Source organism: Somniosus microcephalus, chromosome 16 (genome assembly GCF_052327205.1).
Source record: "Somniosus microcephalus isolate GS21.2 chromosome 16, FLI_Smic_1.0, whole genome shotgun sequence".
In the NCBI taxonomy this organism is placed as follows: domain Eukaryota; kingdom Metazoa; phylum Chordata; class Chondrichthyes; order Squaliformes; family Somniosidae; genus Somniosus; species Somniosus microcephalus.
In genome coordinates this window covers 34372822-34385262 of record NC_141002.1, presented here as the reverse complement: position 1 = coordinate 34385262, position 12441 = coordinate 34372822, and the positions used below count along the sequence as shown (strand labels likewise).

Here is a 12441-nt window from a genome sequence, read left to right as displayed (position 1 = left end):
TTCACGGTTTTTGTGGACCATAAGCCACTAACGTTTGCTATGGCCAAGACCGCCGAACCGTGGTCAGCTCGGCAACAACGTCAGTTGACGTTTATCTCAGAATTCACCACTGACATTCAGCATGTGTCCGGTAAGGACAACCTGGTGGCGGATTGCCTCTCCCGCGCGACCGTCCATGCAGTCTAGCTTGGCATCGACTATGCCCTCATGGCTGCGGATCAAGCCTCGGATCTGGAGGTCCAATCTTACAGAACCAACCCTCTAGCCTCCAAGCGGCCGACATCAAATTCCATGCCGTGGGCACTACGCTACTCTGCAACGTCTCCGTAGGAGATCCTCGCCCTATCGTCCCGGTCGCCCGGCGCCGAAAAGTTTTTGACGCCATCCATGGGTTGTCGCACCCTGGCATGAAGGCCTCGTAATGGTTGATGTCGTCCAAATTCGTGTGGCGGGGCATGCACATGGATGTTCGCGACTGGGCCAACACCTGCGTGGTCTGCCAAAAGGCCAAGGTGCAGCGTCACGTCAAGGCTCCTTTGGCCACTTTCGCCATTCCGGAACGTAGGTTTGATCATGTGCATGTGGACCTGGTGGGGCCACTTCTGCCTTCGCACGGGTTTACTCATCTGCTTACAATGGTGGACCGCACCACTCAATGACCGGAGGCCATTCCTCTGTCTTCCACCACTTCTGCAGACGTCGCCAGGGCATTCATCTCCTCTTGGGTTGCCCACTTTGGGGTACCGGCAGACATCTCGTCCGATCGTGGGCCGCAGTTTTCTTCGGAGCTCTGGAATGCTGTGGCTCAGGGGCTCGGCGTCAAGCTACATCGCACCACTGCCTACCATCCACAGGCAAACAGCTTGTGCGAACGATTCCACAGGTCACTCAAAGCCGCACTGCGAGCCAGCCTTCAAGGCGCGGGCTGGGTGGACAGGCTTCCATGGGTCCTTTTGGGTCTTCGTACGGCACCTAAAGAAGATCTTCAATCATCCTCGGCGGAGCTCGTATATGGCCAGCTGCTACGCATACCAGGGGATTTCCTTCCGTCTCCAACAGAGCCTTGGTCCGCGTCCCAGCAGCTCATCAGCCACCAGGAGGCAGCCAGAAATTTCGCTCCAGTGCCTACGTCGCATCACGGCTTGCAGAGCTCCCACGTCCCAGCGGAGCTGAAGAACGCCGACTATGTGTTTATCCGCCACGACGCTCATCGAGACCCGCTCAAACCTCCTTACACTGGTCCTTTCCATGTGATAGAGCCGGGAGACAAATCTTTTTCGGTCGATGTCGGTGGTAAACCGGACCACATTTCGGTTGACCGGTTGAAGCCGGCTCACTTGGACCTTGACCGCCCAGTCGAGATCGCACAGCGATCACAAACGTGGCCGACCACCCACAGCCGCCGTGCCAGATCAAACGCAACCACCCGCCAGCTTGCCCGCCTCCATCAGCTTCCACTTCAAGGCTACAGAAGTCATTCTGACAGGCTTGTCAGGCCTCCTTGCCGTTTTACTTTTGCTATTAAAGACAATTCTGGGGGGGCGCATGTGGCTGAGCCACTAAGGGACTCCAGTCAATTGTATATAATTCCCTTTAATAATATGTTGGCTACAGCCTGAGTCTGTATCTTTGTTTTCACTGTTTACATGTACAGAGCACGATCACTTTAATAGCGCGGGTAAACGCGATGATGTCACGCCGTTCATCACGTGATCCCCCACCGGCGGGAAAAACATGATGATGTCATGACGTCAGCCACGGGACCGCCCTAGCAGTCCTTGTGGAGCCTCCGAACTGACTAGACGTATATTCGATGTTCTCCTGTAGTTATCTGTTAAACTGTTACTTTTCATTAAACCTCGTTTATTTGATCGCCTGAGTGGACCTCAGTCTTTTGGATAGGAACTAAACATTCTTACAAGAGCAACATTTTAGTGGCTTAGACTAATTGTTGGTGGTCAACCACAGGAGTCAAACATATTTGTGTTAGCCAGCAACGAATGAGGTGAACTATAATTTGAGCTGTTTACTGTGTAGTATTGAAAATTTGCAACAAATTCCCTTTTCTGTGAATTTGGAATACGAGTGTTGCTAATCTTGGCCAAAAGGGCTCGATTCCAAGGAATAACATTTTTTAGAGTTAATTAAAAAGAATGCTGGTGCCGTGCAGCTTTGAAACACCTTAGTGCGCCCCCTAAGTTTCTGAACCCAGCTAGGGCGTTGGTTGACTCTTTTGACCAACTTACTGCCCCATGCTGGCTTCCACACCTCTACAGCCTTTCTAATTCATCCAGATCCATGCAGAAGCTCTAACAGCTCCACAGGGGGTGCTGTACAGGAGTTTAGTTCCTTCTGTGCACTATTTTTAGTGTAATGGTTAACATGCTCAGTAAATGTTCCATTCCCACTATTTTAACACAATCATTGCCCTATTTTAAATAAATATGTTAACAATTGCATTAAAATAACACAGGCAGGAAGATAAACACAAAAAATGGTGCACAGACAAAATTAAACTGCAAAATGTGAGTGCCATTTTTCATAAGTTATCATCAATCATCAAATCATTAGTGACATAAGATTCTTTTGATTCCACTCATAAATACAGGTGTGGCACACAAACCATTATCAACTAAGCTAAAGAAAAACACAAAGTACACACCTCAGTCCTTCATCACCTATGTGCTATATTGAAGGCAGTTTAACAATGATGCTATGTTAACATCCATAGAATTAGAAATGAAAACTAAAATAGAAGGTAAACTGGTGGACAAGGCAGGAGTTTCATTGACCTTAATGCTATTTTAACACGTTAACAATGAACAATAGTTTTCTGGATTTTGTGGGGCCGATATCAATCACACTTCATGTCACACATGCAAATTTCTGTATCACACTTTTTAAAAATACAAATAAGAGAAGACTTGGGAAATCAAATAACTAGGGCGGTAGATAGGGCTTTAAATTAATAAGCGGGGGGAGGGTTCAGGTAAGGATAAATTTATAAGTCTCGAGAAAAGTTAAGGCTGTAGAGCAGAGTAGCGATTTGGGTAAAATCAAGCAGAGTGTGTCAGGAAGGGACAGAGAGTTTAACAAAGGCAATAGGGCATTAATGACGAAGGTTACATCAGGGAAAAATAGTAAAAAATTAAAATTAAAGGTGCTGTATCTGAATGTAGGAAGCATTCATAACAAGATAGATGAATTATTGGCACAAATAGTGATAAATGGGTTTGATCTAGTGCCATTACTGAGATGTAGTTGCAGGGTGACCAAGGTTAGGAACTAAATATTCCAGGGCACTTGGCTTTTAGAAAAGATAGGCAAAATGTAAAAGGAGAGAGTGCTAGCCCTGATAATAAAGGATGAGATAAAGACAGTAGTGAGAAAGAATGTTAGCCCAAAAAATCAGGATGTAGAAACCATATGGGTGGAGCTAAGAAATAAAGGACAGAAAATACAGTTTGGGAGTAGCTTATAGGCCCCCTAATTGTAGTTACAGTGCTGGACAGAATATAAATCAACAAATTAGAGGAGCATGTAACAAGGGTGATGCAATAATCGTGGGGGACCTTAATCTTCATATAGACTGGGCAAACGAAATTAGCAAAAGTAGTTTGGAGGATGAGTTCATGGAATGCATTTGAGACAATTTTCAAGAACAGTATGTTGACGAACCAACTGAGGAACAGACTATTTTAGATCTAGCATTGTGTACTGAGACAGGGTTAATTAGTAATCTCATAGTAAAGGATCCTCATGGGGAAGAGTGATCATAGTATAATAGAATTTCATAATGAGTTTGAGAGTGATGTGGTTAAGACCGAACCTTAAATTTAAACAAAGCCAATTATGTAGATATGAGGGGTGAGTTGGCTAAGGTAGATTAAAAGGTATGACAGTTGATAAGCAATGGTGAACATTAAAAAAAAAAATTCATAATTCTCGATGAACATACATTCCCTTGAGGAATAAAAACTCCATGGGATAAGTGATCCAACCGTGGCTAACTAGAGAAGTTAAGGATAGTATTAGATTAAAAGAAGATGCTTATAATGCTGCCAAAAAGAGTTGTAAGCTTGAGGATTGGGAGGGTTTTAGAAATAAGCAAAGGATGACCAAGAAATTGATAAAGAGGGAGAAAATAGAATATGAGAGTAAACTAGCAAGAAGTATAAAAACAGATTGTAAGAGCTTCTACAAGTATGTAAAAAGGAAGAGATTAGTGAAATTAAATGTGGGTCCCTTAGAGGCAGAAACAGGAGAAATTATAATGGAGAATAACAAAATGGCAGAGACGTTAAACAAATATTTTGTATCTGTCTTCACAGTAGAAGACATAAAAAAATACTGGAAATAGTGGGGAACCAAGGGTCTAATGAGAGTGAGGAACTTAAAGTAATTAATATTAGTAAAGAAATTAATGGGACTAAAAGCCGACAAATCCCCTGGACCTGATGGCCTTAAAGAAGTAGTTGCAGAGATAGTGGATGCATTGGTTTTGATCATCCAGAATTCCCTAGATTCTAGAACAGTCCCTGTGGATTGGAAGGTAGAAAATGTAAACCCGCTATTTGAAGAGGGAGAGAAAACAGGGAACTATAGACCAGATAGCCTGACATCAGTAGTAGGGAAAATGCTAAAATCTATTATTAGGGACATGGTAACAGGGCACTTAGAAAATCATAATATGATTAGGCAGAGTCAACACAGATTTATGAAAGGGAAATCGTGTTTGACAAATCTATTAGAGTTTTTTGACAGAGTAGATAAGGGGGAACCAGTGGATGTAGTATATTTGAATTTTCAAAAGGCATTCGATAATGTGCCACACATGAGGTTGTTACACAAGATTAGAGCTCATGGGATGGGGGTAATATAACATGGATTGAGGATTGGTTAATGGACAGAAAACAGAGAGTAGGAATAAACGGGTCATTTTCGGGTTGGCAGGTTGTAACTACAGGAAACTTTGCGATATCTGGCACCGACGGGACCGAGCTGCTGCCGATCTATCAAAACTTCCGGATAGACCAGCACTAATGTTGAAGGATACGGAGGTTTTCATCTCCGTATCTGACAACAAACACTGTTGCTTAGCAACAGCTTGTAAACACTAGGCCCGTACCTTGGAAGCGTCTCTGAAGCTGTTGCTAAGATACAGAGACGCTTTCCAGAGCCTGACTGTTTTAAAAAAAAAATGCTAGGAGAAGAAAAAAACCTGGAGAAGAAAAAAATCCTAACCAAAACGGCTGCTGATTTCTGCCGTTAGATCGAGGTTTCCGGACATACAACCTCCGGATAAACCAAAGTTTCCTGTAGTGTGGTGCCACAAGGATCAGTGCTTGGGCTTCAGCTATTTACAATCTATATCAATGACTTAGATGAGGGGACTGAGTGTAATGTATACAAGTTTGCTGATGATACAAAGCTAGGTGGAATAGTAAGCTGTGAGGAGAATGTAAAGAGGCTGCAAAGGGATATAGACAGGTTAAGTGAATGGGCAAAAAGGTGGCAGATGGAGTTTGATGTGGGGAAATGTGAAATTATTCACTTTGGTCGGAAGAATAGAAAAGCAGAATATTTTTTAAAAGGTGAGAGACTAATAAATGTTGTTATTCAGGGGGATTTGACTGTCCTTGTACATGAATCACAAAGTTAACATGCAGGTACAACAAGCAATTAGGAAGGCAAATGGCATGTTAACCTTTATTGCATGGAGGTTGGAGTACAGGGGTAAGGAAGTCTTGCTGCAATTATATAGGGCTTTGGGAAGACCACACCTGGAGTATGGTGCACAGTTTTGGTCTCCTTATCTAACGAAGGATATACTTGCCTTAGAGGGGGTCCAACAAAGATTCATTAGATTGATTCATTAGATTGATTCCAGGGATGAGAGGGTTGTCCTATGAGGAGAGATTGAGTCGAATGGGCCTACATTCTCTGGAGTTTAGAAGAGTGAGAGGTGATCTCATTTAAACGTGTAAAATTCTTAGAGGGCTTGGCAGGTAGACGCTGAGAGGCTGTTTCCCCTGGCTGGAGAGTCTAGAACTGGGGGTCATAGTTTCAGGATAAGGGGTTGGCTATTTGGGACTGAGATGAGGAGAATTTCTTCACAGAGGGTTGTGAATCTTTGGCATTCTCTACCACAGAGGGCTGTGGATGCTCAGTCATTGAGTATATTCAAGACTGAGATCGCTAGATTTTTGGACACTAGGGGAATCAAGGAATATGGAGGTAGGGCGGGAAACTGGAGTTGAGGTTGAAGATCAGCCATGATTGTATTGAATGGTGGAGCAGGCTCGAGGTGCCGTATGGCCTACTCCTGCTCCTATTTCTTATGTTGTTATGTTCTAAACCAGTCATTTACTACTGGATTCTTCTGACATCTAATTGATCCTAGGTTCTGTCAAACATCAGTTAATCTCTAATTGACCACAGAAAGGCACAGCAATTGTATCTTGTGGGCTTAAAGGGACATATTCTGTTAAAAATAAGAGCAGCATAGTGCATTGTGCGTCACATGGTATAATACTCCTAGACATAAAACAGCATAGTCTCTAATTTACTGTAAGCAATGCCACAGGAGATTTGCTAGCATTTATTAATAACATCTTGTGGAAAACAGTAGTTTAGGTAATTTTTTTTTTGCTATGTGGTTGACATAAAATTGGTTCTGTGATCATTATATGTAATGTTTCTGTTTGCATTCATAGGGCTGAAAATTCAGTAGGCTTAGCGCCCCATTTGGGGCGCTGGAGGGCCTAGCGCCGCAGTTATGGCCAGTTTGAAAATTCAGTGGGGCCCTTCCGTCGGCGTTACACCGGTTGCGCTGCGCCGGCACCGATGACGTCATCGGTGTGCGCAGCGTCCCGGTTGCCGTGGTGACGGGCCCCAGCGCCGAAATTGAGTTGCGGCCGCCTCGCCCGTGGCAGCCGCAACTAAGATTTTTTCAACCGAGCCTTCCCCGAGTCAGCGCCGGCGCATTAAGGTCGCGCGGCGGCCGGCCGCTTTCCCGCCGGCCGCCTGCCCCACCTCCCTCCCCGGACTCCTCCACCCCCCCCCCGCGGAACAGATGCGTCTGGCCTGCAAGCCCGGCACTTGTCCGAGGTGCCGGGCTCATTTTTTTCAATATTTGAACGGACAGCGGGCGGGTGCAGGCAGCTCCTCCTTAACTGAAGGAGGAGGCCTGCACTTCCCCAGCCTGCCGCACCGCATCGGGTCCCGCAGCGCCGGATTAGCGCCGCAATGCGGCAGTCAGCACCCATTGGGAGGCGCTCACGCCCGCCAGTAGCGCCGGCAGCCGTCTGGGCGTGGCGCTACTGAATTTTTGGCGCGCGCAGGGGGACTTAGCGCCGGCGCTAAATTTCCGGCGCTAAAGCCCTGGTGCGGCGCCAACTCAATTTCTAGGCCATAATGTTTTGTGTTATAAACATTTTTTTTCTATTCTACAGATGTGACACATGGATTCTACAGACAACAGAACAATTTCTTTGACGATGTGGATTGGTCATACACCGGTAAGCATTTAGCTGTGCATAATAACAGACATTTACTAACCTATGCAAATTTATCTGATCATGAAACACAAGACAGCATAACCTTTGCATGGGTAAAGGCTAATAAAGGGTATAGATTCATGCAAAAAATAAATACAGCAATCTGATTTATAATTCTAAAATCTGTTCTTATCCCATAACATAGGCATGGTGAAGATCACTTGGTCTTTGACTAAAATACATTTTATTTTCTTAAATATATAGTTCCATTTGTAAAGGAGTAATTTTCAAGCATATAATTAGTGACACACTTTTTTACTGGCTTGGCATTGATGTTTCCTGCATCCCATATTCTTTCATGTTGTTGAATAATAAATTGTTATTATTGTTATTAATAATATGTTGCTCCTTAAGTGTAAGGCGTAAGGTGGAGGCACATATTTATCCTACTTAGAAAACCAGTATAACAGATATTTCTGGTTATGAGTTTCCAACCGCATATTCTCTCCATCACAATAACTGCCTACTTCTACCTTCGTAACATCGCCCATCTCTGCCCCTGCTGCTGAAACCTTCATCTATGCCTTTGTTAGCTGCCGACTCGACTGATATAGTGCGCACTTGGCCAGTCTCCCATATTTCACCCTCCATAAACTTGAGCACATCCAAAACTCTGCTGCCCGTATCCTAACTCACACCAAGTCCCATTCACCTATCATCCCTGTGCTCATCATGGGAATTTACAGAATTTATAGAAGTGGACTGATGTAAGGACTTTATGACTAATAATTTTCTATATCACAAAAGATTTCAGTGATAACTATTCTTTGTTATACCATGTTCCTTTAATAACCTACATACAGATATGTTACAAAACCCTCAGTGCTTGTACATATTTAGGTTTATTTATTTCCAAAGATTACATTCGGTGCACATAAACTCATCCATCCAGAAAGAACCTACATTCTCCCCATCATAGCATCCAATACCCTATATAGGCATCCATTCCATGCATTGATCACTCTTTGTGTGAATAAAGAAGTTCTTGATATCAGTCTTAAATTTGCCTTTTGTTAGTACTCATTGTGAGAATTCTGTGTGTATTATGTACACACAGAATTCTCACAATGAAGTCTAGTTGAACTCTCCATGAGAAAAATAAAATAAAGTTAGAACTGTAAACGATCGTGTTCACGTTTTCCACTTTTATCCCTTTTCTTTTGAGTGTCTGGTGTCTGTCCATATCCAGTCGTCATGTAGGGCAGACCGATAGACCCCTGGACAGCACCACTAATGCTGATGCAAATACAGCTTGTGTCCATACTGAAGAGCAACATGATTCTAGTAGTATTTTGAAGATTTGCTTCTCCAACGTGTCTCATTCAATCTTAGCCTTGCTGTTTTTCTCAAATTGAGAAACTTAAGCCAACATCCAAAGTGCAGGACACCACTGAGGTTAGGAAGAGAAGAGAAGAGAAGACGAGGTAAATGAGGAAGTAGTGATTTAGGTGACACCAAACTTGGGCTTTAAAGGAGGAAGAAAGACCCAAGTGAGATGAGGAGTTGTTTTGAAGTCTTGAGTAAGAATTAATTAAAATAGGAGACATTTGATGCGTCTTGATTTCAATTCTGCAAAAACGCTTGTTTCAGGAAGAACAGGAGAAAAGGTTTCAGAGGGCACTGATCACAGAAGTATCAATAAATAATGTAAGAGAAGAAAGTCAGTAACAAAGAGAGAAGGTTGGAGTTGAGAAAGGGGCTACTTATCAGCGAGCAAGCTTTTCCTTATAACCTTTTGAGTGTGAGGGAGGTCTGGAAAAATATTTCAAAAGTTCGTTGCCAAAGCAGAACATTTTTTAAATTCGTTTGCATGAGTGTGCAGTGACCAAAAAATAGAAATGATCTGAATATTAATCAGGGGAACTGAATTATCCAAAATGAATTAAATACAATTTTGGTATAAGGTAAGAAGTTAGTCAATGGAATAGGGAACATAAGAACATAAGAAGTAGGAGCAGGAGTAGGCCATACGGCCCCTCAGACCTGCTCCGCCATTCAATAGGATCATGGCTGATCCGAACCTAGACTCACGTCCACTTCCCTGCCTGCTCCCCGTAACCCCTAATTCCCTTATCAGCTAGGAAACTGTCTATCTCCTTTTTAAATTTATTTAATGTCGCAGCTTCCACAGCTCTCTGAGGTAGCAAATTCCATAGATTTACTACCCTCTGAGTGAAGAAGTTTCTCCTCATCTCAGTTTTGAAAGGGCAGCCCCTTATTCTAAGATTATGCCCCCTAGTTCTAGTCTCACCCATCAGTGGAAACATCCTCCCCGCATCCACCTGATCAAGCCCCCTCACAATCTTATATGTTTCGATAAGATCGCCTCTCATTCTTCTGAATTCCAATGAGTAGAGGCCCAACCTACTCAACCTTTCCTCATAAGTCAACCCCCTCATCTCCGGAATCAACCGAGTGAACCTTCTCTGAACTGCCTCGAGAGCAAGTATATCTTTTCTTAAATATGGAAACCAAAACTGTACACAGTATTCCAGGTGTGGCCTCACCAGTACCCTGTATAACTGAAGCAAGACTTCCCTGCTTTTATACTCCATCCCCCTTGCAATAAAAGCCAAGATTCCATTGGCCTTCCTGATCACCTGCTGTACCTGCATACTAACCTTCTGTGTTTCATGCACCAGGACCCCCAGATCCCTTTGTACTGTAGCACTTTGCAGTTTCTCTCCATTTAGATAATAACATGCTCTTTGATTTTTTTTCTGCCAAAGTGCATAACCTCACACTTTCCAACATTATATTCCATCTGCCAAATTTCTGCCCACTCACTTAGCCTGTCTCTGTCCTTTTGCAGGTTTTTTTTATGTCCTCCTCACTCACTGCTTTCCCTCCCATCTTTGTATCGGAGGCAAACTTGGATATGTTGCACCTGGTCCCCTCCTCCAAATCGTTAATATAGATTGTAAAGAGTTGGGGTCCCAGCACTGACCCCTGCGGAACACCACTAGTCACTGATTGCCAACCCGAGAATGAACCATTTATCCCAAGTCTCTGTTTTCTGTTAGATAGCCAATCTTCCACCCATGCCAGTATATTACCCACAATCCCATGATTTCCCGGGAAGCACTACAACTGACCATGAAGGTTCTAATTCAGTAAGAAAGCAGTGAAAGAAATGATGAAGGATTGGAGATGAAGGGATAAATAATTAATTACTGAAATAAAAACAGTAAATGCTGGAAATACACAGGAGCTCAATCAGCATCTATAGAGAGAAAACACAAGTTAATGTAATAGATGCATACCTTTCATTGGAACATATTGAAAGCTAGTGAACTGTATTGTTATTCAGCTCATCAAAAACTGGAAACTACCAATAGCTAGCATATTGACTTTTCCAGCCCTGGCCTGGCTCAGAATTTGTATTACAAGTTACTGGTACATTCCCTGTGTCCTATCAGTGTCTGGTTGTGCTTACACTGGACCTTAACAGTGGCCACCCAGAATTTGTAAAAAAAAAAAATCTTAATTTCTCTCCTCCTGGACACTACTAACTGCTCTCAGACTTCCTCTATTTTGGGAGGTGAGACATTCTGAAATGGAAGTCATCTTTGACTGATGCAAGTTCCACCCTTACTGTCCATCAGGGAGCATTGCTCTTAGAACTCTGGTGGGGCCATCAGATTATGGCAGCTTTTCTCTCCCATCCCCTCTCCAAAGATTAAATACCTCACTTTGCCTGGCATCTCACACGAGCAAAGCAGTTTGACTGAAAGCTCTTGGAATCTAAACCCGTGACCTTAACTTCAAGTCAAGTGCTTAACCACTTGGTCTACTGTGTGGCTTCCTTCTCCGTAATTTCTTTTTCTGGTGGCATAGCAACACAGTTGCCCTGAGGTTACTTGGCGGGGTACCGTATCCAAATGCTGGAAATGAATGGCTGAGCAGCACGGTGGGATTATCTTGGGTTTTATTGCCTTTGGCAGTCATTGTATGGTGCTTGTGATAAAAGATGGCCATGGGATGTCCCTTGAAAATTGATCTTGATTGGTGGTCTCCTCACACAGTGCCTGCATTGATGTAGGTTGGTGTTTGAACTGAAGATATTTCCTTTTTTCTTGTATTTCATTTTTTAAACTAACTAAATCTAAATGAGATTATTTCAATGTTATGTGGTGCCAACTTATCCAACATATGATGAAAGCCTAAAGTCCAATGGTGCCTCTGTAGAACACTGACGATATGGGAATCATCTGCATCACAAAAAGTAAACGAAAAAGATTTTACTCATGTCTGTCTGGTAAATAACACCCCGTAGAGTCCGTAGTAGTTGTTCTCACTGTGTGTAGGTTTGCGGCTATTAAACATAGGGGTTTCTCCAGGGAAATAATGAAATGAGAAAGAACACCGGACACTATGGTGACAGCCTGAGCAAACCACCCTGTTTCTATGATTCCCGGCTTCTGAGGCAAGATTGTTAATTTTACATGGCATACACACAAAGCATCTGTATTTGCCATTTAAGCTATGTTTCCCATTGTGCCTGTTTTCCCTGATGGGAGTCCAAAACTTTGAAGCAGCATGGGGAGTAGCTCAAGTGTTCAATTCAGTTTATTTTTTCACAGTTCATGTGCACCTATTGCAGGCTCCAAAGAATGAACTCGAGGTGCTAAAGCAGTTTAGTAATTAACTGGCTGTGACCCCCCTGGGGGCTCCTTCCATAACTTTAACCTTGAAAGGGAACTGATTTCTGCTGATGGTGATAGGAAAGAGGTGGCTTGTTACTGTGGAGAAGCCTGAATCATAATGAGATCAATTAAGCTTTTAAGCAGCTGACTTCGAACAGCACAATAAAGTATAAAGGTGGCACTTCTGCCTCTGAATGGTGTAAGGCCCACCATGAACAGTGCTTTTGCCGGCACTT

At 43.3% G+C, this 12441-nt stretch overlaps 1 protein-coding gene across 2 annotated transcripts in view; it reads left to right on the top strand.

Annotated features, from left to right (window-relative positions):
- ptprz1a (protein tyrosine phosphatase receptor type Z1a) overlaps positions 1–12441 on the top strand; it is a 346830-nt gene that overhangs the window by 55468 nt on the left and 278921 nt on the right. For both annotated transcript variants that reach the window (XM_086008797.1, XM_086008795.1), the window contains exon 2: positions 7455–7520. In XM_086008797.1, the coding sequence (XP_085864923.1) occupies positions 7455–7520 (66 nt within the window). The remainder of the gene's footprint in view (positions 1–7454; positions 7521–12441) is intronic.